This window comes from Xiphophorus maculatus, chromosome 17 (genome assembly GCF_002775205.1).
Source record: "Xiphophorus maculatus strain JP 163 A chromosome 17, X_maculatus-5.0-male, whole genome shotgun sequence".
Taxonomy (NCBI): Eukaryota; Metazoa; Chordata; class Actinopteri; order Cyprinodontiformes; family Poeciliidae; genus Xiphophorus; species Xiphophorus maculatus.
The window spans coordinates 4250290-4276032 of NC_036459.1; the positions used below are offsets into that span (position 1 = coordinate 4250290).

Genomic DNA, 25743 nt, shown 5'->3' on the forward strand with positions numbered 1-25743 from the left:
TCTTGGTGTTTGTGTCTGGATGCAATCCCACTGGGAAAATATGTCTTGAGTATATACAGCTGGCTGCTTGAGATGCTTAGCATAATGTTTATGTTAAGTTCTAAAAAGTATTAGAGAGGAAATATTATGTTGTATGGGCTTAACAGTGAAAAGCACCTGCATTTTCATTTCAGATTTGCTACAGTAAGACGCAGAAGAAACAGTATGACACTCAGCCTCATGTCTTTTTTTTCCCATGCTGTTGAAGACACACTGCTGATTTCAGTCTTGCTACTTGATTTGATCCCTCGGTTAGGCCTCTAATGTTTTGCTCTCAACACTACAGCAGCCAGAAGATTTATTGTCATGTTGATGGAAGCGGACCTCCAGGGTTTTTTTTAAATTATGGGTCAGAAACCCAGAGTGAGTCACAGACTTGTGTTTCAGAGGATCTCAACATTTCCGAAGTTAGTTTGATGAGGTCTCGGTTCAAGAGCGAGTGATTGACCTCAAATGCGTCTTGATCCCAGGCTGAATGATCATGTGGTTGAAAGTGATCAAAGGTCAGTTCTTAATCCAAATATAAACTACATTTAGAAAAACATTTTTTTCTTTTGTGACTGCAGAGCTGATCCTAAACCGACTGTAAGAAATCAAACACTATAGTTAATCTCTTTGGAAGACCACACAGAGTTGCTCCAGCGACTAAATACATAAATAATTAGATTTTTTAAGTACACTAATCTTCTGAAAAGGCAAAGTTATTACAAACTTACAATAAACAATGTTTAAAAAACCTGCGATAAGAGCATAAAGAACCATAAAAAAATGTTCACTACAAAACTAATGAAACGTGAACAAAAACTTGACTTGGAGGGAGGACAGGTTTTTTTAAATGCGCTTTTTTTATATCACATTCTGAGTCTACCTTAGCTTAGATGTTCAAAACTCTCATTAGAACTTTATATGGCAATTGACATAGCCTTTGGGAGCCATTAAGCATTATTGCTAGGTTGTTAAGAAATATAGAGCTAGGTGTTGAAGCTTTTAGATTTGTCTTCTGAAATAAGATTTTTCTGCAAGTACTATTTATTCATGGACACTTTTGGGAAATCCACCTGGAACAAGGGAAGTGGCTTTGGAGTGAAGCAAAAACAAAAGTACAACCTGCTTAATCTATGGGTGTACTTGCTTTGTGTAGGTGCAATAACCCACCTTGCTATAATAGGAACATATAAAAGAAAGGGCAATTCTAAATCATGTAGTTTTATTATTCTCTGACACCTAGCTAGCAGCTATGTTAGCCAGCTTCAATCTCCAATCATCCTGGTCACCTGGCTGCCATTTAAGCCGTTGTCTAATAAAATAAATATTAATTCTTCTCTGTGTCTGATCTAGGAAGAAATAAATTTGTGTTTAGTTGAATTTTTTTCTTCATTGTAACAATGTTGCTTGGCAATAAATCCAGTACTATTTAACAACATGTTTGTTTTCCCTTAAATGATGCCACATGTCTTAAGAAAATCCATGTGTGGATTGAATAGCAGAGCTAAGTATGTGGGTTGGGCCCATAAAAACTTTGCCAAATCCTCTCTGCCAATGCCAAACTGCTTTCAATAAAGGTAGTGTGATGTGTCTAGCGACATCTCCCTCTTTGGAAAAAGAAAGGCTTGTCATCACTGAAATCAAGCTTATATCACCTCCTAGGGACCAAAACCCAACCAAATTTTGGAAAATGAATAAAAGGTTTTGGACATGTCCACGCTCCAGCACACCTGTGGTGGTAATGAAATGATGACATTACCTCCTTATCATGTCTGAAACTGCTCAGCAGAAGCCTGACAATCACCCCTTCATGTGTGCGGATACAGTGAAATGCTTAAAACATGCAGGACAGTATAAAACCATGTATGATAGAGTGCAGGGAGCCATTAAAAAGAAAAAAAAATCAAGTTGAATGCTTTGTTCTGATGTCACCTTTTGTTGTTCTGCACTGCTGACTTCATTTCTGAAAGCTTACAGCTATGCAGTATATTTTTTTGTAAAGTATGAATGGCCAGTGGCAGCTCAGACATGACTTAGGTAGAGCATTTAGGATGTTAATGAAAGAGGTTCCTATTGCCAAAATACCTTAATAATGTGATCGGAGTTTTAAAGTCTAACCTTAGACTAATCATAATTGAAAATTTCCTCAGGAATTTGATTTGTTTAAACCTTATCATCTGACCTCAAAGCTCGACTGTAATTTGCTGCTTACTTCGTAGGCCATCCTGAGTCTGGGCAAATTCTACATGAGAGAAAATAAAAACTGTTGTGTAGGTAGAACAGACAGGAGGATAGAGTAGAAAGGGAGATAAAGACGGGGCAAAAACAGAACACAGGAGTTGACGGTGGTGGCAGTTTGTAGTTGTGTTGATGAAAACCAGACCTCCTCCATCTCTCGTTCACATTCTCTCCCTTTCTCTGTCTCCATCTCTTCACTCTCCACTCTCCCTTTCTCTCAGAGGCCTGAAATAATGAGGTCACTCCCCTCTCAAGGACCGCTCCAAATAAAAACCCTACGTCTCTCCTCTCATTCCATCGTGGCCTCTCCCTTTCTCTCTCTCTGTCTGCATCCTGTCTTCCACGCGACAGGCCTGCTCCTTGTCGCACCCATATTAGGACATGCGTTGTCTCTGAGATCCCCCGCCCACACACTTCAAGAGATTCCAAAGTTACTCTAAGTGTCTTATTGTTCACTAAAAGACAAGCTGAAGAGCTTTGATCTCCCTAAGCAGAGGAACATTGCTTTCTTGGCTGTGAATACCTTTTCTTGTGTAAATGTGTAATAGTTCTTAAGTGACTAACAAGAGCCATTTCTGTGAAAAAGATCTAAAACCAGAATTGTAAAAGAAGATTCTATGGTAAAGAATATCTCTAAAAAGGAATCAACTTTAATAAATTAAAGGGAAAAGTTGAGTTTTCCACATCTTGACTTTGGACATTGTGGAGCTGTCATGGTTGAAAGACCTCTTTAATGTTGCACTTAGGCCTGGGGCTGCACCTGCAGAGTAGCAGATCGGTGTGGCGGTCACAATCTTTAAAAAAAGGGACTGAAGACTGTTTCATCTATCAAAGGGAACATACTTCATGCTTCTCAGCCTCACAGAAAAAGGGTGTGCCAAATGGGAAAATGGTGAGAATGACCGTCAGCTCCTCTCAGTGTTGAGATCACTGTCCTCAACCGGGAAAAAAACGTAGACTGCTCCGTCTGTTTACTTTCAGCAGGGGACTTCAAGTATCTTTGTGTCTTGCTGATGAAAAATGGTGGGGTAGAACATATAATCCTGGCACTGCTCTGGTTTGTCATGAAACAAATTGTGCTGTATAAGGTCCGACCCCATCTCTGACAAAGTGGATTCGTCTGTAGGGTGGATGAATTTAGAATTATAGATGAAGACCTCAGAAAAGAGGTCTTCATTGATCAAATGGAGTCAGTCAATGTGGTTCTTATAACTGATCATGATGTCTGTTGGGTACGAACCACCAAGCGAATCAATTTCCCTCCTGTCTCTTGACTTACTGGGATTTTCGGATTAAGCTGCATAGATGAATGGATGGATCTATGTTTTTGAATGGTTCGTAAACATTTTGTCTTGCACTTCACTTTTCCTTAACTCTCCACTCAGACCATTTGAGATCATCATCCTGATGACCATCTTTGCTAATTGTGTGGCCTTAGCCGTCTACATCCCCTTCCCTGAGGATGACTCGAATGCCACCAACTCCAACCTGGTAAGCAGCATATCATTGTATCGGTTTTCTGAGCTGCTGTTAGCAAATGTTTGGTTTCACATTTGCTGCCACTATTTGTTTTTCTTTGCTCTATCTGCTGGGTTTACTTTGCCAAAACACATTTGACTTTGACTTGACAGAGAATGATGATGCATCTTCTTTGTTTTTCCTGGGGTTTGCTATATATGACTTGCTTGTGACAAGCCAGTCTCTCTATGGCATTTATATTACCTGTCTTTATAATACATTCATGCACAAAAGATGTTGTTAGAAGATGCAGAGAAATCATTGCATTTTGATGGGAATTAACACGGAACTAGAAGAGAGCAAGAAAGAAAATCCCACCTGAATGACACTAGTTCAGAATTACAGAATTGTTTAGCCTTGATTGCTCATATTAGGGTGTGGAGGTAATTAGAGCGGTTCAGTTATACTGAACTTGAATTGCTTTTTGCTTGGATGAAAGAAGATCAGCTGTGAGCTCTTGTGTAGTGCTGATTTCACTTGCTTTAATTGTCTAATTAGATACAATTTATGAGAAGGGCTGAACAAGTACCTGTGCTGTATTACTAATTTAGAAGGAAGGCTCACCATTACACCATTACAGACAGACCGATAGATAGAAACCTAAACTACTGGGTAAACTACTTACCCAGCATGTTAAACTGGCATGTTTGTCACTTCAAATTACTACTAGCATGTACATCTCTTCAGCATTTATACTTGTGACAGACTATAATTCTTATATCATATTTTTAGGACATCCATACAAATACATGAATTCCGATGTTCTGACACTAGCTGCCAAACAAGCAGTTGCTTTATAAAAGCTGTGATTATGAACCTGACAGACAGCTGCTGGTTGTGCAGTTTGATGCAACGTGTTAGTGTAATAGACAGGTACGTGGGCTGTATTTATGGTGCTCATTTCCCATCCAGTCTGCGAATAGCCACCACTGACTAGTCAGTAATTTGTTAAATGATGCGTTGCTAGTAATGTCACATTGACATCAAATATTAAAATAGTTATTTATTGTGGAGCTGTTGTTTTCTTCAAGACAAATTGAAAAATTTTAATTTCACAAAAACTGCAACTATTCTAAATGCCTTTTTCCTTGAATTTTTTGTGTATCGAAATAAGTTTCCTACTGATTGTCTAGGCTAATATTACAGAAAGAAATTTACTTATTTACTTTAGATTTACTTTACTTACTTAATTTCTTTTAATATTTCAGTTACTTTGTTCTGATGCCAGTTTTTTTTTTCAATTTTCACAACTTCTTAGTGAGGAATGCCATTTTCAAAAACAATGGACTGATTTATTAAAAATTAAGTGTATTTGTATTTCATCAGATATAACTGAGAAAACGTTGAGTACGTTTTATTTATTACTTTATTGTTCAGATGGAGGTTATTGTATCAAATCTTTATACATCACTGTGTAGGATTCATGTTTTTGTGATCAATGTGCCGCTGTATGTGTTTTAGAAAAAGTTGGACATTTATCTCTCTGATTAAGTGAAGGAGCCATCACTCTGACTGTTTATGTCTTTGCTTCTTTTGAAAGGAGGATTATTTTGACACATTTTGCTCATTTTTAATCCCTCATGCTGCACTTTGCGACTTTATCCAAGTTGTCTACTACTGGATAAAGCCTGCATAGTATTATCAAGAGCACAGTCGTCGTTTTTATCTATTTGACTAAATTAATAACCAAGCCTGCCCCTCTTCTGTTCTGTTTTGCAGTTTGAGAGCAGGTATATGAGTCAGAGTAAATCAGCTGAAGGAGATTTTTCTATAATATCCATTAGATGGCATTTAAATTCAAACTGATTGAGAGCAAGGCAAGAAAAAAGCCTGGATTGTCTTACCATTAAAAAGATAAGTGTGCTAAGGTTTGCTAAACTTCACTGGGACTTTAACTGGAACCATGTGCTTTGGTCAGGTGAGACAAAAATTGAGGTTTCTGGCAATAAACACTCAGATGTATCTGAAGTAAACCAAGGATGTGGTAGAGGATCTGTGATGTTGTGGGTCTGTCTCACTCCTAAAGGCCCTGGGAACCTCATTAGAATGCATGGCATCATGAACTCGTTTAGAATTTAAATCCTACAACAAATCTTTGAGGTAGGCAGAGAAGAGACATCCAAAAATATAAGAGGATCCAAGACCCTGGATAAAATAGACAATTTGTTCCACGAGTGTGCCAAATAGTGGGGATTATTAATATGTATAATTATTGGCTAAAGTAATTAAAACCTTTCTTTTAAAATATAACCTTATCTCATAACATTTGTTTTTGGTGGGCTATTTTTTACCTTAGACAAAGAATTTAAGACTCCTTAAGTTAACATATACAGAATGGACATTCGGATCCCTACGTATAAGCCACTCACCGCCACCACAGCTGTGGCTAATTAGTTTTATAACCTTCACACATACAGGAAGCAATGTGAAGATAGATGGGGCAGAGGCTTAACTATGCGGTTGATCCAAGCATCTGTCTGGGTGCCAGACAGGCAGCGTTTGAAATGGAGAAGTTTTAAGCATCGTCATCTGATAACATTTCTGGATTTGCAGCGCACATCATTAGGTTGCTGCAAAATTGTCTTTGTTAATTTAAAGGGACTTTTTTGTCATTACATACATCTATAAAAACCATAGTGTGTTTTTTCTGAGTCTATAGTTGCTGTTTTCGCAACATTAATACCCAGTGACAGTCCAGGTACAGTGCAGTAAAATGTGTTTTCTCCTTCATAGATTTCTTTCGTTTTTGCTTTTTTGTCAAATTTAAATGTGTAAGATCAGCGGTTATAACAGAAGTAAACAAAAGCAGTTCTCGAATGATGTTTTCAATTATCACATGAAGAAGGATAGAAGCTGGCCATGTGTGAAAATAAATTGGCCCCTAATCTTTATAAATGGTTGTGCCACTCTTGGTTGCATCAAGCATAGCTGGCAATGGGTCTTTTACATCACTGTTGACGGATTATTTGGTTAGTTCAAAGTCTAATTTCCAAAAGTTGTTCTTTCTTGTTGAATCATAAACAGACTTCCACTGACTCAAGTGATGTCTGAAGTACTTAGGATGTTTTTCTGGACTCTTGTGAGCTCTGTAATGCATTGCCAATAAAGGAGCTACCAAAGTTATTTGTTGTGGAGTGACTTTGGTAGGTCAAGCTCTCTGGGAAGTTCACCACTATTACATGTTTTCTCCCTTTATGGATTTGTGGATAATGGCTCTTAATGGGGTTTGCTAAAGTCTTCAAAAACAAAAAATGTCTTGGTAACTCTTTCCAGATTTATAGATGTCAGTTACGTTGTTTCTCACCCATTGTTTTTTTCTTTAGATCTGTCCATAATAAATTGCTTTGTGAGATCTTTTAGCTTATTTGAAGAGAAAAAATGTGACTTATCACAATCATTTCATGATTACACAAAGGTGACATATTGTACGTACTATCATGTTTGTTTGGTTGATATTTTCTACTTACTGAAGTTATCTTTCACATTCAAATTTATTTGATAGGGGAAATAAAGCACAAACAGAACAATCTGTAAGGGGTACATAGTGTTTCAATAATCTGTGAATTTATAATGTCGTAAGAAGGAAATATATTGATATTTTTATTTTCAGCACACTTATTACTTCTCATCTTTGCATCAAAATGTTGAAAACTGCAAGGCAGCTCATTAAATTCCCATCATGTAAGCCCTGAAGCTTCAAATAACGCTCTGAAAGAAAGATCTTATTTCAGGTCACTTGTCAATCAGTGTTTTTGGTATTTGTTGAATTTTAATATCTCTTGTTTTGCTAGATCTGAGAAAGATAAAAAGATCAGCATCATGACTGTGGTTTAGTCTCCTGGCAATGAGGTTTTATTTACCTCCAACCCTGCAGTATATTTGATTAATGACAGCCCTCCTTATATTTATAAAAAGTCTCTTATGCAACACCAGAGATCTGTTGAATTGCTTCCTGTACAAGATTTCTATTTCAGTCTGCATCCCATAATGCGCTGCTTTGTCTCCTTGACAACATTCCCAATAATAGCAGCAGGAGAGGTTGTCATGGAAATGGTAACCGTAGTGATGCTCCTCATGTGCACTTGGTTACAGAGAGAAAAAGCAGGTAGGAACCAAAGTGCAAAAAACTCTTCTCTGTCAGGGAGAAAATGTGGGCTGCACTTCAAAACGGTTTGTCTAAACTGTGGTCTTTCTTTTTTCTCCAGACCCTTTCTTCCATTGCATTTCTTCCCTTCAGTCACTCTCCACAATCGATCTTAGTGAGGTCGATAGGAATGCTTTGAAATCGACAGAATAATGATGTCATAGCCAAGCAATTAGCAGATCGATGAACCTGATTAGACACTGACTGATGAAGGGCAGAGCCATGGACACAGACACATTTATACCTCAAATAGAAATTTTCTTTTGAAATGCAAGGGTGACAAAGCTATTTTGACAGTGTGTGTTGGAAATTTGTATAATATCTGAAAATTGTCTGAATCAGCCCTGAATCTATAGTTCACCTAACCACCAAAGTATGGAAGCATATTACTTCAGTACCAGTTTTGAAAAGGTACAGCTGAGACTCAAATTTTTGCCCAATCTTCCATGAAAACAGCTCAAGCTCAGTCACACTGGATGGAAACCATCACTGAAGATCGGTTTTGAAGTCTTGCCACAAATTCTAATTTCAGGTTAAGGTCAGCGCTTTGACTAGGCCCTTCCAAGACATTAATATAAATTTTGATCTTATCTAATCTAATCTGTTGCTTCCCTCATTAATACTCTCCATGACCGGCTTGTCAGCTTAGGTGGACAAGCACATATAAGGATATTGTTTTATAACTTAACCTTGCTGTAAACCTCTCTTGAGATTGTTCTGACAAACTTGTCTTTGTGTTCATTGGTCTTCACTGTGCTTTTCATTCACTAAAATTCTCTAACAAACTTATTAGACCTTAATAGAACGGCTGCATTAAAGCAGAAATGAAACTAGGCATCAATGGGCTAAATAAGTAATTTCTGAAAGCAAGTGGTCGCAATATTTTTTTTTAAGACTGGATTTTGTTAATATATCCTTTTCTTTCCACTCTAAAATTAAGCTCTGCTATGTATTGATATATCACTCAAAGACTAAAAAAAATGAATTGAAATTTGTGGTTGTGATTCTTCCAAAATGTGAAATTGATCCAGAGGTATGGATAGTTGTTCTTGGCAATGAACCTCCTTCTTTAAGAAATGCACCACAAAGTAGACATGAAAAAGACAAGTTATTTTGTACTAGCTGAGATACAGATATTTATAGGTTGTCTACAAATGAGCAAACATCAATGATGTTTCATTTATATTCTTTGAGAAAAGAAAACAAATATTTTGTGTACTTTTTTATTGTGTGAAATGACTATAGAAATTCCACAGAGCATCATTCACTGCAGCAAGAGCTGATTTGTATTTATGGAGTAATGTTGTAAGTTACCTTTTTAACTAAGCGCTGGGCTCTGTCTCAGTTGATTTTTTCTATCCTCCCATTATTTATTTCTGTTGTGGTTCAAGGTAACATGTTTCTATGGGTGCTCTTCTGCTAGTTGCCAAGAATGTCTATTTATAGATGCAGAGGTATGATCTGTACTTGCTCTTATCTAAACAAATTTGCTCTGTGGTCTCTTGTGCTGGAGACAGAATCTGAGTGATCTCAGTGGAAATCATGCGTGAATAGTTATGCTAGTGGTGGCATATGTGGATAGTTTAAGCAGGCATATTCAGATTTTAGCATGGATTTGCTAATTATGATTACTGGGTGTGACAGTGTGTGCTTATGTCATATGTAAACAGATGTGATTTACTGCAACATGTGTCATGTCTTCCACACATATCATTAGTGGCATATAATTAGTAGGTTGCTTGACTAAAGTCTGACCAACATCAGCCATGTTACATCCCAGCGAATTATAGTTTAAAAATTATGAAGCGACTTCCTTTCTTGAGACAGATTTGCATAAATGTGAAGGCTTACAGGAGACAAAATTAAACAAACACATCATTAAATCATTGATTAAATGTGCTGTGAAATAAATAAATGTCTAATTAAATGTTTAAGTAAATTATTAAATAGTCAGTTTATTAAATATGTAATCAAATCATTAAAATGCAAACTTATAATAGCCAGTGCAGATACTTAAATATGTATTTAATTATTTCATGGTTCCCATAAAATAATTTTATCTGAAAAACTTACCCATCAAAGTGGAGGAGCGAGACTATAGGTGGGGATGACATGCCGATGAAACCTGTTAAAACAATAATAAGAGCAGAATTAAAATAAGTTGATGACAAATCGCTGCTGTTGTGTGACGAGGTACTTCGAGTTATTAGCCTGCAAAAAAAGCGTAAAACTTATGAGGTGCTTGCATGATTTTCCTCTCTCCCTCTGCCCCTCCCATCCTGCCACACTTTAAGACCCGCCCCTAACCACGGCCAAATTTCTCCTGAACTCACCTGATTGGCCCGCTGTTCAAGCTGATTCCTTTCCCTTCTGATCGTGTGATGGCAACAACTGCCGCCACCGTTTCGCTTGTTTTATTGTATTGTGATCATGTTGCCCATTTTCTTACTTTCTTCCAAGATAAGTCTACTTTGTTTACTAAGAGTTAAGAATAATTTGACGGTTCTGCTGGCTACCAGATGGAAAACAAGCAAGCATCCATTGTGTCTTCATTAAAAGGATTCTGATCATGACTTCACTTGTCAACTAAAAGCCATATAAATTTATTCCAATCTTTTGAGAAGAAAGTCAAGTTTTGAAACTTTTTATCCTTGTTTTTTTTTTTTCATTTTCTTGCTAAACATGTGCATAATACATGTTATTCACAGTCCAGAGACCATCAAAGAGGTCTCTGGGTTAAATCAGGTCAACTTGTGAAAACATAATTGATTTTAGCCAAGGTTCAAACCAATGCCTTATTCATTAATACTGTACGACTGTGTGTAAAAGGCTAGCAGTGAAGGGTTGCATTTTTGATCATCTGCATGCAGCCCAAAGCCTCAAATATCCTGAAGGCAAAATGTTGGAAGGTGCTGGTGTTAAATCAGTGAAAGAGGGAAGGACAAAAAAGAGAGAGCAGGATATTTTTACTGAGCTAAAAGTGTCCACCTCTGCCTCACATCGACCCATATTACAGCTCAAACAAAGCACACAGGGAGATGAGAACCTAATGTCTCTGTCCGTCACACTTACCAGAGGGAGCGACGTCTGTCTTATTGTCCCTGTTTCTGTCAGGCATTCTTCTCATTGTTTGCTGAAATGACAACCAGAGTGGGATTAAAGACAGTTGTTCTGCACATCTGGGATAGTAATTGATATTGGATCTATTTAGAGAAAAACAGTTGTACTCAAAACCAAACAAAGCAATTTAAGTTTAGCAACTTGCCTATTATAAATCCCTCTTTAAAAAAATAAATAAATAAATGCTACATGAATGTTTGAAAAGTATATTTTCAGTACAGTAAGGAATGACAATATACATATTTCAACAATGTTAAGTAGCGCTACATGATATATCGGCTACAAAGCCATTTTCATGAAAGGTTTGAGATTCCAGTGAAATAAAAAACAACTCATGCAGGAGATCATAAAAGAACCAAACAGAACGATCCAACGTCAGTGAATTAAAAAGAAAAGAAAAACAAATGCTGCGGAAAAATTTCAGCCAAGGCATGAACCACTGCTGAACTTGTCAAAAAAATATTATGATTTCCAAGACTTCTGGGAAACAATTATATGAAAACTTTCTGATAATTAAACCTCTTGAATCTTGAAAGTCGTGTGTCCTGAACATTTCCTTTAAAACTAAAACCGACAACAGACATGGCTGCGTTGATGCGTCAGGACCTGGAAAACTTGAACTCTGCTCACTCTCAGGGATCTTCAGTGAGCAGGAGAACGTCTGGTCATCTGTTTGTGAACTTAAGCTCAAGAACGACAGGGTTATTCGACAGCAAATCCACCTCTGAACTGATTAGACAAAAAATTGTTATGGAGTGGCCTAGTCAAAGTTTAACCTTAAAACCAGTCAAGATGCAATAGGTTTTGCCGGTTATTGTGAAAGCTCGAGGACAGTTGTTCCCTCAAAAAAGTGAAACAACCAGTTACAGTATGTTTAAAGGCAGTTTTTTTTCCCTTAACAGAGCCATTTTGGTTTGGACAGTTTTTTTCCCTTAATGAACAAAAATATAATTTAAAAACAATTGTAGTTTGCATTTATTCAGGCTTCCTATGTCTGATATTAAAAATAAAGTGTGACAAAGAAATCTACAAAAGGGGAAAAACTTTTGAAACATTGACACAACCAAGAACAAAGCTGACCTGATGGTAAATTCACCAGCGTTTATTCTGTTCTCTTTCCCAGTTTTATGGACGCAAAGTAATAAAGTTAGGTTTAAATCTCTTAAAATGAACTACAGTCAGGTGTGTGCTTTGGAAGTCCTCAGATTGGGAGCAATAAGCAAAATATCTGACATATTAGGTAGTGCAAATGTCTCAGCTCTCTCACTCGCTAAATTATTAGGTGATGCAGTGTAACAGTGTACAGCCTCTTCTAGGGAGGACTAGCAGTCATGTTTGTGTGGCATTCACTGACATTTAGCCATCTGGTCTGGGAGCTGAGTCTTTTTCCCTTCTGCCTTCTTGCTCTTGAAGACACTCTGGCACAAAAACCGATGGTCAGCACATATTTCTACATCTGGGCGAAGGCTGTTTTAAAGGTGTATCAGTGGGATCTGTGCGACACTGGGGGTTGTGTGATTATTTGTGTATTTCCACACTTCCTTGGGTGGTTTATGTGTTTGTCAGCATCATCAAAGAGCCGGGTTCCCATAGAAACAGATGTTTCCATTTTCCTCCTTGGTGGTAACATGTGGCAGACTTCCAGCACTGCATTTTCTAAGGTAACAGTATGGAAGATAATCTTGGTTCTGGCATTTATTTCTTTTTAACCAGCCATGTTAAATTTATAGTTTCAGATGCAGATCAAGTCAAACAGTTCAAAGTTGGGAACTTTAAGATAACTTACATGATTATTGTACCTAAGAGGATGCCTTAAATTGCCTTTCTGTTGTGTGTGCTTATTCAACGTATTTCATAAAACCATGTGTTAGATTTGCCTTTAGGGATATTTTCACAAATTAGACTAAGAACAGATACAAATTGTGAAGGAAAAATTTAGTAACAAAGTTTAAATAAATTTGAATGTACACTTTATGATGTTTGCACTCAGTTGCAGCTCAACAGGACATATGCTCTTCTGACCCTCCTCAAATAAGTGAAGAACAGGAAGAACAGGGTGTTCAGCAGTTAGAGATGTGAAGACATTCTAAGGTGATAAGCCTAGTTTGTAGAAGTTCAGTTACTAGTATCTGTGTTTAGCCATTAGCAGAGAGGCCTTTTTGGATAAATGCCTAAAGTTGAGCTGTGAATGCGTAAGCAACCCTGCTCGACTGAAACTTACAGATAAGTAACGTATAGATTTTTACCTGACACTTGAGCCAGGGGGTGTGACTAAGTAATGTGTGATGTATCTAATGTAAATGAGGGGACGTTCAGCCCCAAGTCAGAACTCATCCGATTCTCACTGAGATGTGAGCTTTGTATGTTTTCTCCATTTGCAAATGTTAATTAAAGCTGTGTTTGTTCTCTTTTAAAGCTAAAGTTTGGTCTCGAATTTTGTGCAACTTAGCAATACTATTCTGTAAAACAGATTGTGAATCTTAACTTATATCAATATGTGTCATTGTTCTGCAGTAGATCTCTTCCCACAAATGACAGTGTATGAATTTGAGATGGGTCTTTCAATAGATGAGCTTTAGGAAATCACATAAATTGTTTTACAATCATAATTTTCCCTTTGAGGAACATTTTCTGTATCTGAAGTGTTGAATAAGAAATAATGAAAAATGGCTTATAAATGTGTCCATATCCTTCAAACGTTTCCAAATTTTGTCATATTACAAACAAAACATCGGTGTATTTTATTGAGATCTTATCTAAATAAAACAGCAACTCAAAAAAAAAATTTTTATTTGTTCAACAACATTGTAGCAGATATAGATACAAACCTAATTTATATGCTTAGACTGCACATAAACTCGGCAACAAAATTAACTTTTTAATAAGTCAATGGTCCAGTGTTGCTACATTTCTGTTCACTAAAAGGTATTATTGCAAAGTTAGTGACTTAATGCAAACAGATCCTTAGGTATACTTTTCTTTTAACCAGTTACACTGAAGTTGAAGTTGTTTTGTATGGATTCATATTAAGTGCTATATCAAATTTACACACATTTTCACATGTCATTCAAAATAAGTTGCATGTAATGAGACAAACTTTCTCTGTCTGGTTCCCTCAAGCTAAACGTTGTGCAGTCAAAGTTAGTTAACACTGATTGGGCTCCAATCACCCTGAGTAAGGGAATAAGTCTAAGAGCAGAAGTGTAAACGTCCACTTTATTCGGCTAAGAAGCACAGTTTGTTTTCAGTCAGTTATTGTGCCTGGACCATTAATCAGACCGATTGCTATTCCTTCCGCTTTTGTCACTCTCATCAATTTTTCTGTTTTCAAAGAGTCATGCTTTGTAGGACAACTGTCAGGTGTGTGTGGACACGTGTGTATGACGACGGCCTCCCTCTGCTGCACCCCCTGCACCCTCCCGCTCCTGGGAGGTGACCCAGTTTCCCATGATCCAACACGGCTGCTTCTACTGCGTTGTTGCCGTAGCAATATTGCGAGGTCCTCTAATGCCGGCTGCGACTGTGTCATGAATAATGGATGGAGAGACTGACAGAGTATTAAAGTGCGGTGAAAGAAAGGAAAACGGATGAGGGCAGAGAGAGAGAACAGTACATTGGAGTAGCAAGAATGGAGGAAAAGGGAAGGAGTGATATTAGAAGAGATATAAGAGAGGAGTCAAAGAAACTGAGGAATGAATCAGAAATGGGAGGAGAACCACCACAGAAAGATGAATAAAATACAATTCAAAAGTCCTCAGGTTTAAGCTGAAGGACAGCAGGAGAGATGGGAATTACAAATAAGTTCAAAGTGAGGTGGACAGATGTCAATTTTTGAAAAACGCAACATGAAGCTCTATCCCTTTGGAACATTCAAGGTTAGGTCAATAACAATGAGGTAAAAACTTTTTCTTCCTACCAAAAACCAAACCTGTTATCTTGAGGATACAGCCTGACCAAAGGACTAGCAGTGGTCGTCTACTTTGCCCTGGCTCTGAGTACCAAAGCCTTAGAAATTACTTGTAGCCTATTCCACATTGATTGATGTCAATGACTTTGTTTCACATTTGTCTTTGAATTTCTTCAGATCTGGCATTAGGAGTTTCTTCTTGAGGTATTTTAGTTTATTTTATGTTGTCAGATTTTTTTTGACAGAAAAGCTCTTTTTTGTCAACTGTTCAGTGATTATTTTTCATCGCCACAGATCACATACTGTAAGTGTAACAAAAGAAAAAAGTCATAACAATCTGTCTTAGCACCACTGTTGGTCTTTGAGAGTGTGTGGATTGCAGATGCCTGCTTGGCAAGTTGGGAATTTTTTGGGGGGAGGATTCTTCCTCCTCATTACTGACTCGTTCTGCCACCAGGGTTTGTGTGGGCACCTTGATTGACATGTACTTGGGAATATGACTGCAGGGATAGGCAGGGGGGTTTGATACCTTGCATCTCTCCCTGTGCCTCCTTGGCATAGGGACTATTGGCTCCTGTGCTATGCTGCCAACACGCCTCCATGCTGAGCTTATGGCTACTCTGTGGAGGGGGTCTTGGGGTCTGTCTGGCTGGGGCTCCTGCAGCCTCAGGGAGCCAAAGCAGGACGTTTCTCCTCTATTCCTCTAAATTTACACACACACATTTACGCACACATATACCTTTACAAATAACCCAAAAAGCTAAAGGTCATTCGAACACAGGTTCATGTTTTATTAACAGACTATCTACTCTGATGCCAGATGGAACTCTGATTTAATAGTCAATCAAACAATTAGGATTCCATCTCTTCTCTCTAAAAGCTGCCCTGGCACATGTAGACAACCAGGTTCTTCATATTGCAGATTTGAGGACAAGTAAAAAAAACATTAAATAAAAGTAACATTGATGCTTTAGCTTCTACAGACCTATCCAGTGAGTTGGCTGTGTATGAATTTGTTTTTGTGAACCTTTGTGCACTTTGCCTTTATCTCTGTTGCTGGTGACTGCAGCATGCACCGGTATTGTGTCTCACTTTCTTTCAGCAGCAGCAGCAGACCTACAAACAGGGGCATATAAAGGTGTCCACCTATCACCTGTCTGCCACAGCTGTCAGTCTGTCAGGGCTTAAAACGGAAGAACGAAAAACATGCAAAATACCGAGTCAAGCTTGCAGAACAGATGTCAGGGAGCTTAAAGTATGTCCAGCCTCTCTTTTTCCTATAATAAATGTTTTATTGAGCAAACTGCTTGAAGAGGCAACTGTAAGTCTATAATAACATCCATGTCTTAATGTAAACCAATTACAAAGATGGAGGAAGTGTTGTGTCAGAGACTTAAATTAGCTACGAAAACTTTATTCTTTTCTATTCCTTACTTCAAAAGGGATATAGTCGGTAATGATCTTATGTGCAAAATACCACACCGTCTATTTTATTTGAGCTCATAAGGAAGCATGAGCTCATAAAGAAACCCTTGCAATATAACTGGAGATTAGACGTGCTTTAGGAACCTGTCGCTTTAAACATGGCCCCACATGTTGCCATTTGCTTTTTATGGAAGTCTGGAAAAATGTTTGGACTTCAATGGAAGAGTCAATACCAAAGAATAAGGGTTAGAGCAGAACATTAAAAGCTGAAACAGTAAGAAACGAATTGACAAAGAGGGTTAACAAAATCAGAATGATGAACAAATTTAAAAGCACGATTTTAATTGTAACGCTGCCAAATTTCTACATTCAGAAAAAGTATAATATCAGAAGATATGGAAAGTACGCATCGCAGAGTTATGTAATGATCTGAGCTTCCTGTGATTTATTTTGAAGGAAACTCACTGATACTAAAATAATCAAGATTTACATAAATCTTTTAACCTACTTATTGCATCCACACTTAAATTGTTGTTGTCAGATCAGGCTAGCAGTGTATTGCATGCCGTTCACTGATCAGATTGGTTTTCTGAGTTTATGGCTGACTAGTAACCGGTATGCGGCAATCGAGGTGAAACTGAGCTGAGTCTGGCCGTGTGGTGTATCTCTGGAATTTACTGATGTGTAAAAAAAATAAAAAAATTCCCCAGAACGCAACGACACAAATGCAAACAGAGTAGTGCAAAGATCAGCTGAGACTCACGCAGCAATCCCTGCTGCAATATAGCATATTATTATTAATATATAGTATGACAGGGGAATGAAAGAAGTTCAGAACATTCTGTACACAAAGCACGTTCAGTATGACTGATATGATTAGAATCCCAGCCCTGCTAAAGGAAGATTCAGCATGAACCTTTTTCCAGCAGGTTCAGTGTCTGGATTCTTAGCTGCTGTGGTACAGTGAAATAATTCTGCAGTTACGTTTACCACATATTTTTGATCCATCATTGTTTTTGCCTTTTTTAAGCTGTCAATTCCAGGTAGTTTTTAGTATGTTGCATTACAGATCTTTGTTGCATTCAGCAGCTCCATGTTGTGTGTGTACTATACTAAGACTATCAACCTGTCACAAGCATCCATTTTCTGCACTGTGGTCTTTTTAATGAGCTTCTACACTTGTCCTTGAAGCGGCCCATATTTTTTGGTGCAACAACATTCTGAGCTGTAAATCTCAATGTCCTTTCAAACTTCAGAGTCGTTATAAAAGGATACAGTCTGTTTCACTGCAGTAATGACTTGACAGTGTGAGTCAAGGCAAACTGAGGTTGCCAGGCGACTTGAGCCACAACGACGACCATATTTGGGTTGTTCTCTGTCTTTACTCTAGATTTCCAGTCAATCGATGCTCTCTTTGTGTTTTTAACTTAGATGTTGAAGTCATAACAGATGGGAGAAAAGTTCAAGGCTGTTTTGGATGTAAAAATTAAGATTTTGGTTACACATTTGTTCTTACATTCTGAAAAAACTTTAGATTTCTCCACTTCCTCACACAGGTGAATAATTACCTTCAGTTATTCAGAAGTATCCTTTATTTGAAAAAACAAACAAAAAAATCCCGGTGGCCTTGTAAGCCTAACACTTGATCATCTTCTGTCCTGTTTCCTCTTACACAAATTGATAATTACACAGCTTGAAAATAAGATATGTTTTCCACTAATTATACAGCGAAAGGGTAACAGGGTGATATGAATTTGAAAGCACACTCTCTCTTCTCCTATCTTCTGTTTTCTTCTCTTTACTTTTTTATTGTTCCCCCTCTCTCCACATCTGCTCCCTGATCTAATTAAAATGCCATCTTGAATTCACCGGCGAGCCCCCTCCCCTCGTCCCTCTGTGCTCCTGCTGCAGTGTAAACATGCTGTGTCATGTTTAAATCCTGAATCCAACATGCCACGATTTGGTTAATCTACTGCCTTTGACAGTTTGTTGAGCTTGTCGGAGAATCATTGGCGTCTTTGAAATGATAAAAACACATCTCGTTGAAAGCACCAGGCATAGATTCGGTTTTAGTTACAGGAGTTGGTTTGATGTCGGTAACGTAGCAAGAAAAACTTAGTCTACCATTTAATGTCCCACTTAAAAATACAATGATATAGACGGGTCTCTTGAAGTGTTGAGATTGTAACAGGTACTGTCAGATTTACTCACACACACATAAACATGAACAGCCCCACTAGTATTTCCACCCCACTCTGTTCACCACATTGTCAGTGTGTCAGCTCCTGATGAAAGCTGACAGACTGACACAGTGTGAAGCTGCATTCCTATTGGTTCAGAGCTGTGATGTAACCTCGTCCGTGCGTCGGGTTCATTGTCAAACGAGAATTAAACTTTAATTTAATTCTAATTCTTCAGCGGCCTTGAAGTCAGATTTAATCAGGAGCTCCAGCACTCGCATGTTGATTGAAGTTGTGCAGATCCACACACGGGAACCTTACAGCCTGTGGTCAAAAACGAAGGCGACTTTCTGGCAGGTGTCTCTGTAACATGTTGCTACACCTGTTTAATTTTGTCTTTTCTGTCTTGCTAATTGATCTTGTAGCTTCTCCACTTCCCCCTGTCTCTGTCTCCACATCATTACCTGGCAACAAGCTGGTCGCCTTGGTGATGAAGTCTGGTGGCCTCGTATTTACGCAGACACTTAATGTGTATGTCGACTGGTACATGCAGAGAACATACATAAAACACATGCATATTTGGTAGTCATGCATATTTGTACTAATTACACAAGGCATTTATTTTGAAAATAAGCTGATATGACGCAGATTATATTGTTTATAGTTAATTTTTTTCCACAGTTTTTGTTTAGAATGACTTAAGCCGATTTTTTTAGAATTCTGTTTACCTTTTGAAGCTTTTATGACTTGTTTTTTAGTATCAGCACACAGAGGCATTTGATACATTTGCTTTGAAGTTGCTAGCCTGTAGCACAAGAGTTTCCAGCAGCTACACAGCAAACTTTTCAGTGGCATTAAAAAGAATGGGATCTGGGCTGTGAGAAAGAGGGGGTTGGAAGCTGTTTGACTCTTAGAGACAGAGGAAGATGTTTATCTACCTCTCAGCAGCTTCACAAATGCAAACACACATGCATATTCTCCAAGTGTGTTGGTGCAGCTCTGATTTGTTTACCATGTTTGGAGAAAGAAGGTGAACAAGTGACCGAGAACGGCGGGAGTGGAAGAGAGGGAGAGTTTCGTCCGTGTTAAGATGACATTTTAATGAGTCAAACCAGCAAAAAGAGGTGTAAATTTAAAACTACACTGCCAAGCGTGCTTTTACTCTTACATTTATCAAGTCATTCAACTAATTTATCAATGTCAATTCAAAAGTAGTTTAATTGTGTACATCTATGTCATTGTCTTTTACTATAGAAAATGTTGAGCTTTGGATTCCTTTCAATCCATCTGAAAAATAAATATCATTTTGAAGGAACAAAAGAATGACTGCATGAGGTAGTGAAAGAAGGAAGGTTTGAAGGACAAACAGATCGATACATGGATTGATAATGCATGAATGGATGTACAAATGCATTCATCAATGAATGAATGAATAGGCAGAATAAAGGAAAGATGCAAGAGGGGAAATCTGAAAACTTTTAGAAAGCGGAACATTAAATAGTGACTGGAAATATTCTTCTACACTCAAGGTTTTTCCATATTTATCCTGACATGGAAAATAACAAAATCAAATTCCATTATTTTCCAAATTGAATAAGAGTCTCATTTATACCATTAGTTGAATGGCTCAGAAATAAAATAAAATAAAAAAATAAGAAAAATACAACAGACAAACTTTTCTATAGAGCAACAAAGAACAGGTCATCTGGGGCTTCTCTGCTTAGGGTGCTGCCTCCAAGACCCAACACAGGATAAATGGATGTTACACAGTGTTTCTAATTCCACAGAAAAGTCGTCTATTGTTGGCTTCTTTGTGTGACTCTTAAAGATTTGCATTATTCTGTAGTTCGCTACAGAATAATGTCGCTGTAGTTCCTTAGTAGCTCTGGTCTGAAGAGCAGCAGAGTTAAACCGCTTAGGGAGGATCAGACAAGATTGAGTGCAACATGGCAGCAGCTCTGAGTGGTCTAGTCTTTTTAGTCTTTTACTGATTTCTCCTTTAGCTGGTACTCATAGCACAGACAAGCTAATTGGAGAGGAATTACCTCAACAAGTCTTAATGACATGCTAGCAATAGACACAGAGGATTCTCCTAAAGCTGAAATGAGGCAAACTGCAAAATAACACAACGATTTGTTCTGACTCTCTTAAACCTGAACCAAATAAGCTCTATTTGAATTGAAAACAGGCGCATTAACTATAATACAAATGTATTTTACGCTTTTGTATGAAAGCACACGTACATTTAATAAAGGCACACAGTCGTAAACAGACACACACACTGAGTGCATCTTTCTCAGTTGGCCGCTGACCTTGGCTCAGAGGCTGCTATGATTGCCCATCTCCCGGTGGTCTGAGTGCCGTGTGAGTGGGTGTGTGTGTGTGTGTGTGTGTGTGTGTGTGTGTGTGTGCGCGTGCGTGCGTGCGTGCGTGCGTGCGTGCGTGCGTGCGTGCGTGCGTGTGTGTGTGTGTGTGTGTGCCTGAAGGCCTGTTGGTGTCCTTGCCTGGTGTTGTAGTCCATCTGTCCAGGCTGCCAGCCAACTAGACCTTTCTGCTTACTTTTAAGTCATTTGATCATGATTGGTGTTAAAGTAGGTGGGGATGGAAATGATTGTTTGCATCACTGAAAATATACTCCTGAACTTTACTAGTTTGTTTTTATGATGCAACAAAATGATAGTATTTTATTTCACGACAAAATGTGCTACATGATTTATTTTGCACTTTATGGAAATAGTTATTCACCTCTGACTTCACATAATTGATTTTCAAGTAAAATACTGAGTATTTTTTTAAATAAATAGTTGAAAAACCAACAATCTGTTGCACTAAGGTTAAATAACTCTGAAGTTCAACTTTTTGTCAGATTCTGAATTTTCTAAGAGCGAAAAAAAATATGAGGATAGAGTTTTAAAATTCAACATATTTTTCCTGGTTTTCTAGCTGTAAGCTGTCATTCATTAAGTATTTTATGAACACAGGCGATGTTGCACTTTTTGTAAAACAGGATTTCATTATGATTTTAAAACAGGGGAGTTTACATTTATTTAGTATTAGTGAATACTGTGATTATTGCAATTAGCATTACTTTAATTTGTCTTCACTTCAAACATTCTTACTCCAACTTAGAGATTTTCAAAAGGCTGACAATGTTCCAAAATCCATTATGTTGTATAATAGAAAAATGAAAAAACAGAGCAACTTTTCTGAACCTTCCTGTTAGCCATTTTCACTCTCTCTCTTTCACTCACATCCTGAATGAACACTAGACATGTCTTGATTTACTACACAAAATACAAGTTCCTTTGCTACATTGTCTTACATTACATTACATTGTTAGTGGTGAACAGCCAAATTTAAATGCTTCTGTATAGGATTCATTTAAAAATGATTTTTAAAGTAATTTTCTGTGACCTAATATTACAAAAGTAGAGCAAACTACTAATTACAATAGTTCATGTTATTCTAACCATATTTAGATGTCATCTCTCCAGTTTATTTTGTTACCTTCCTTCACAACAAATATACCAAAGATGACACAATTTCATTGACAACCCAGCCTACACTATACACTAACTTTGTTTTTAGGCCACTTTGTAATCTAATTTATATGCTACTACACACTGAGTTTCAAATACCCTTTTATGCCCAAACATTTTCTTTCTGAATGATGTCTTGAGATGCTCTTGTTTATCCACATAATGTTTGTTCCTCGTTGCAGTCTATTTTGTGTCATGCACCAGTCCCTCTTGCTGCAAAACGTTCCCACAAAAAAATTATGAAGCAATTCATGTACTTCACAATTAGGGTGGTGTTTCACAGCAGCACTCAATCAGTGAATCCCACATTTCTTACTGCATTTGCAGGAAGACGTTTGAGAAAATTAGTTATAATAAAACACAAAGACAACGTGTTGTTTTCTTTATCATCAGGGTTTGAAACATGAAACGTATTGGAGAAATGAAACAAAACAAGTATAACTTTTTCGTAAATCATTTAATGTAAGCGTACGTACAGATAATCAGAGGAAACTAAATCTGTCCCTACACAAAAAGGGGTTATGGTCTGATGTGTGTACACGCAACAAAACCCTACTTCATCCATTGAGTTAGGTTTCTTTTTGTAAGATGGGATGATTCATAGGTCAGAGTTAAGTAGCTTAAACTCCCAAACGCCTCTGAAAAAAGTCACTTACAAAGACCTCACAGAAAAGGAGTGAAAATGCAGCCAACGTTCAAACAGAAAGTTTAAAACCCTCATAGCTGCCTGGAAACAAAATCTAAAGATGCTGTAATACTTCAGCACATGAACTTAAGCTTTTTTTTCCTGTGAAATATTGACATCAGGAAGCTTAACCTGTCGCAGTATTACAAGGAGCTACAAGTTATTTTCACTTTTCTTTAAGTGCAACATTATCCATCTGCAAGACGAACAATAATGCCAACTTATGGATCATGGACACTTACAGAAATACTCAAAAACATAAATAGGAAGAAGTAAAGGAGCAACTGGAAGATGTAGCAAAGGGAAGAGTGAAGCTAGAAGTTAAGACAGAGGAAAAGCAATGAAGAGGAAGGTATGCTGGATTTTATGTGAGGCTGACCTAGATAGACAGAGAGGATTGGACACACTTTGTGTCTAGAGAGACACTGTCGCAGCTGCTGTGGACAGAGTGTATGTGAGGACTATGTGTATATTTATATAGTGTATGTTTAAAGAGAATATGTTATGCTCTTCTGTATTTTAATCAATTTAAGGCATAAGAAAGGTCACCGAATAAAAACCTCTTGTGTTTTCAATCAGGTGTATCTTTATAAAGAAGAATCTTGAAAGTTTGTTTTAGCAATTTCAGTTAAAATGGGAAACTTACGTATATTACAGACTCGATACAAATTTTCCACCAAAATGATCATAAATTTCCCCAATGGGGGCAGTAAAGGACATTCCATTCTACATAACAAAATTCAAAATTTCAAGGCAAAAAAAAAATTGGTTGGAGGTCATTTTGCATGATTTACTGCACCAATGCAGGAGGTCAACCTATGGCTCTTTCGATGAGTTAAGGAAGTCCAGGATGAATAACATTCTTTATCAAAGGTCTTTTGTGGCTTACCCATCTTGTTATAGTACCAATGACTGCCTACTGGACAGCTGTCCATTCTTCCCATTGATGTGCAAGCCTTAACTTGGACCCAACATAATATTTCTCTCTTTAAACATGAGCTTGTGTAGTGTTATATACTTCATAACCTCCTGTCATTAACCTCATGTGTTTGAGTGTATTTCACAACTTATAACTTAAAGTATGTAAAGCATTGCAGCAATAAACGTTTACAAGAAGGCCTGTGGGTGGAGGATTACAAGAAAGGTGACGGTTAAGAACCATTAAAAGAATGAGGCACACAGTTACACACGAAGAGATACACATACAACACATAAAAAAAATTAATACCTAGGGATAATTGCAAAGAAAATCAACTGTTTGTTTACAGAAACTGCCTCGCTTTCCAGTAGGTGACGAGATAAGCTGCCAGGCAGCCGGAAAACAAAAGTTAAAAGCTTTTGCAATGTTAGTCAGTTAAGATAAGTGGAATGAAATTTGATGCATTTAATACTGAACGGGACCAATCAGGAAAATTGATGCATATGAAAAATAAACATGTGGAAGTCAATTTGCTACTACCAGAATTAACTTTATATTTTCAGATTACATGATTTGTCACAAAATAAAATTAGATGTTGACAGTTACTCAGTACTTGAGAAGTCATTTTACCAAATGCTTTTGTACTTGAGTCATTTTTCTGGATATTTACCTTTTACTTATACCTTAGTAACATTACACTGAAGCAGTGCTACTCCTGCTTAAGTACAATGTCTGCCTATTTTGAAAACTTCTGGGGAAATGGTTTTAGTATGACCTTCATCAATTCTCAATATAACATAAAAATGTGTCCAGAATATGCTGCACACAACTGATTACTCAGAAAAACTGACTTTTGCAGCAATATCTCAGGAGCAAAGCGGAACTCCTGGTTTTTCTGCTTCTGAAATCATAGTAAGCAAAATTTTGTCCATAATCTAGAAGCAGAAAAAATATATTACCATAAACCATCCATGACTAGCTGCTTTTTACTGATTTTTCTTTTGAGTCCTCTGACAGAAACCATTTAGAGTTCTACAAGCACTACAAGAGAGAGCTTTAAACAAGCTTTACCGCTTGCATTTCCTTTTCTATGCGCTTTGAATTTCCTGTCTTATTCCCAAATCTGAATTATTAACCAATTGCACATCAGACACTCAAGTGAACAGGAAGTTCAGCATGGTCAAAAATGCCCATCGGCTCCTGTATGTTGCTCCATGGGGAACATTCAGAGGAAAGGAGAGGATACAACTAAGCGGAAAATGGTGATGCATAATGGGGCAGTAATCTTGATATTTCAACAGGAAACATTAGTGATGTCTTTTTTTCTAAATAGAAATCTATCCTTTCTGCTTTTTTGCATTCTCCTGTGTCTGGTTTTCTCATTTTCCGCTCAGGGTTACTGGGTAACAGTCATTAGAGTCATGGCGACAGACTTTACTTTGAGTGCAAACACATGGTTTTCTTGTAGCCTGATATGCAAATGAAATCAGAGGGTAGACAGCTGGGTCAGGCAGGACAGAGTACACACAACGATGCACAAGAGTACAGACTCATGAAAAGAGGTTTTTTTTTGGATTCCTGGAAAGCTAATGGAGTTGGTCCAGGTCTGGTTCCCACTCTGAGGTTTTTACAGGGAAGACATTCTGCACTTGGATCATTAGTGTCAGTCTTTCAGTAATTGTATATATGTGTCTGTATCATAATCCCCGCATAAGGAATTCACATTAGTATGTGTTTGCTATTTTGTAGTTGCCGTTTTATAGTGCCATGCAAAACTATTCAAACCCCAAGGATTCAGCGTGTCTAATCCACTGAGATTTCCTGTGATGCACCAACAGAAAGTCAATGCATTTTTGTGAAGTGAAAGGAATGATTTGGCTTGATTATTATTTTTTTTATACAAGGGAAAAATCTAAAAAGTTTGGCATGCAATAGCATTCAGATGCACTAAGTCATACTTGCAGAAATACCTTTGTAGCAATAACAGCTGCAAATCTTTATGATGTTTTTGCATGTAGAGACTGGATTTTTTTGCCCTTGCAA

The 25743-nt window shown here is 37.5% G+C and overlaps 1 protein-coding gene across 8 annotated transcripts in view; it reads left to right on the forward strand.

Moving 5' to 3' along the window:
• cacna1c (calcium voltage-gated channel subunit alpha1 C) overlaps positions 1 to 25743 on the forward strand; it is a 186796-nt gene that overhangs the window by 58707 nt on the left and 102346 nt on the right. For all 8 annotated transcript variants that reach the window (XM_023350203.1, XM_023350204.1, XM_023350205.1 and 5 more), the window contains exon 3: positions 3648 to 3753. In XM_023350203.1, coding sequence (XP_023205971.1) covers positions 3648 to 3753 — 106 coding nt within the window. The remainder of the gene's footprint in view (positions 1 to 3647; positions 3754 to 25743) is intronic.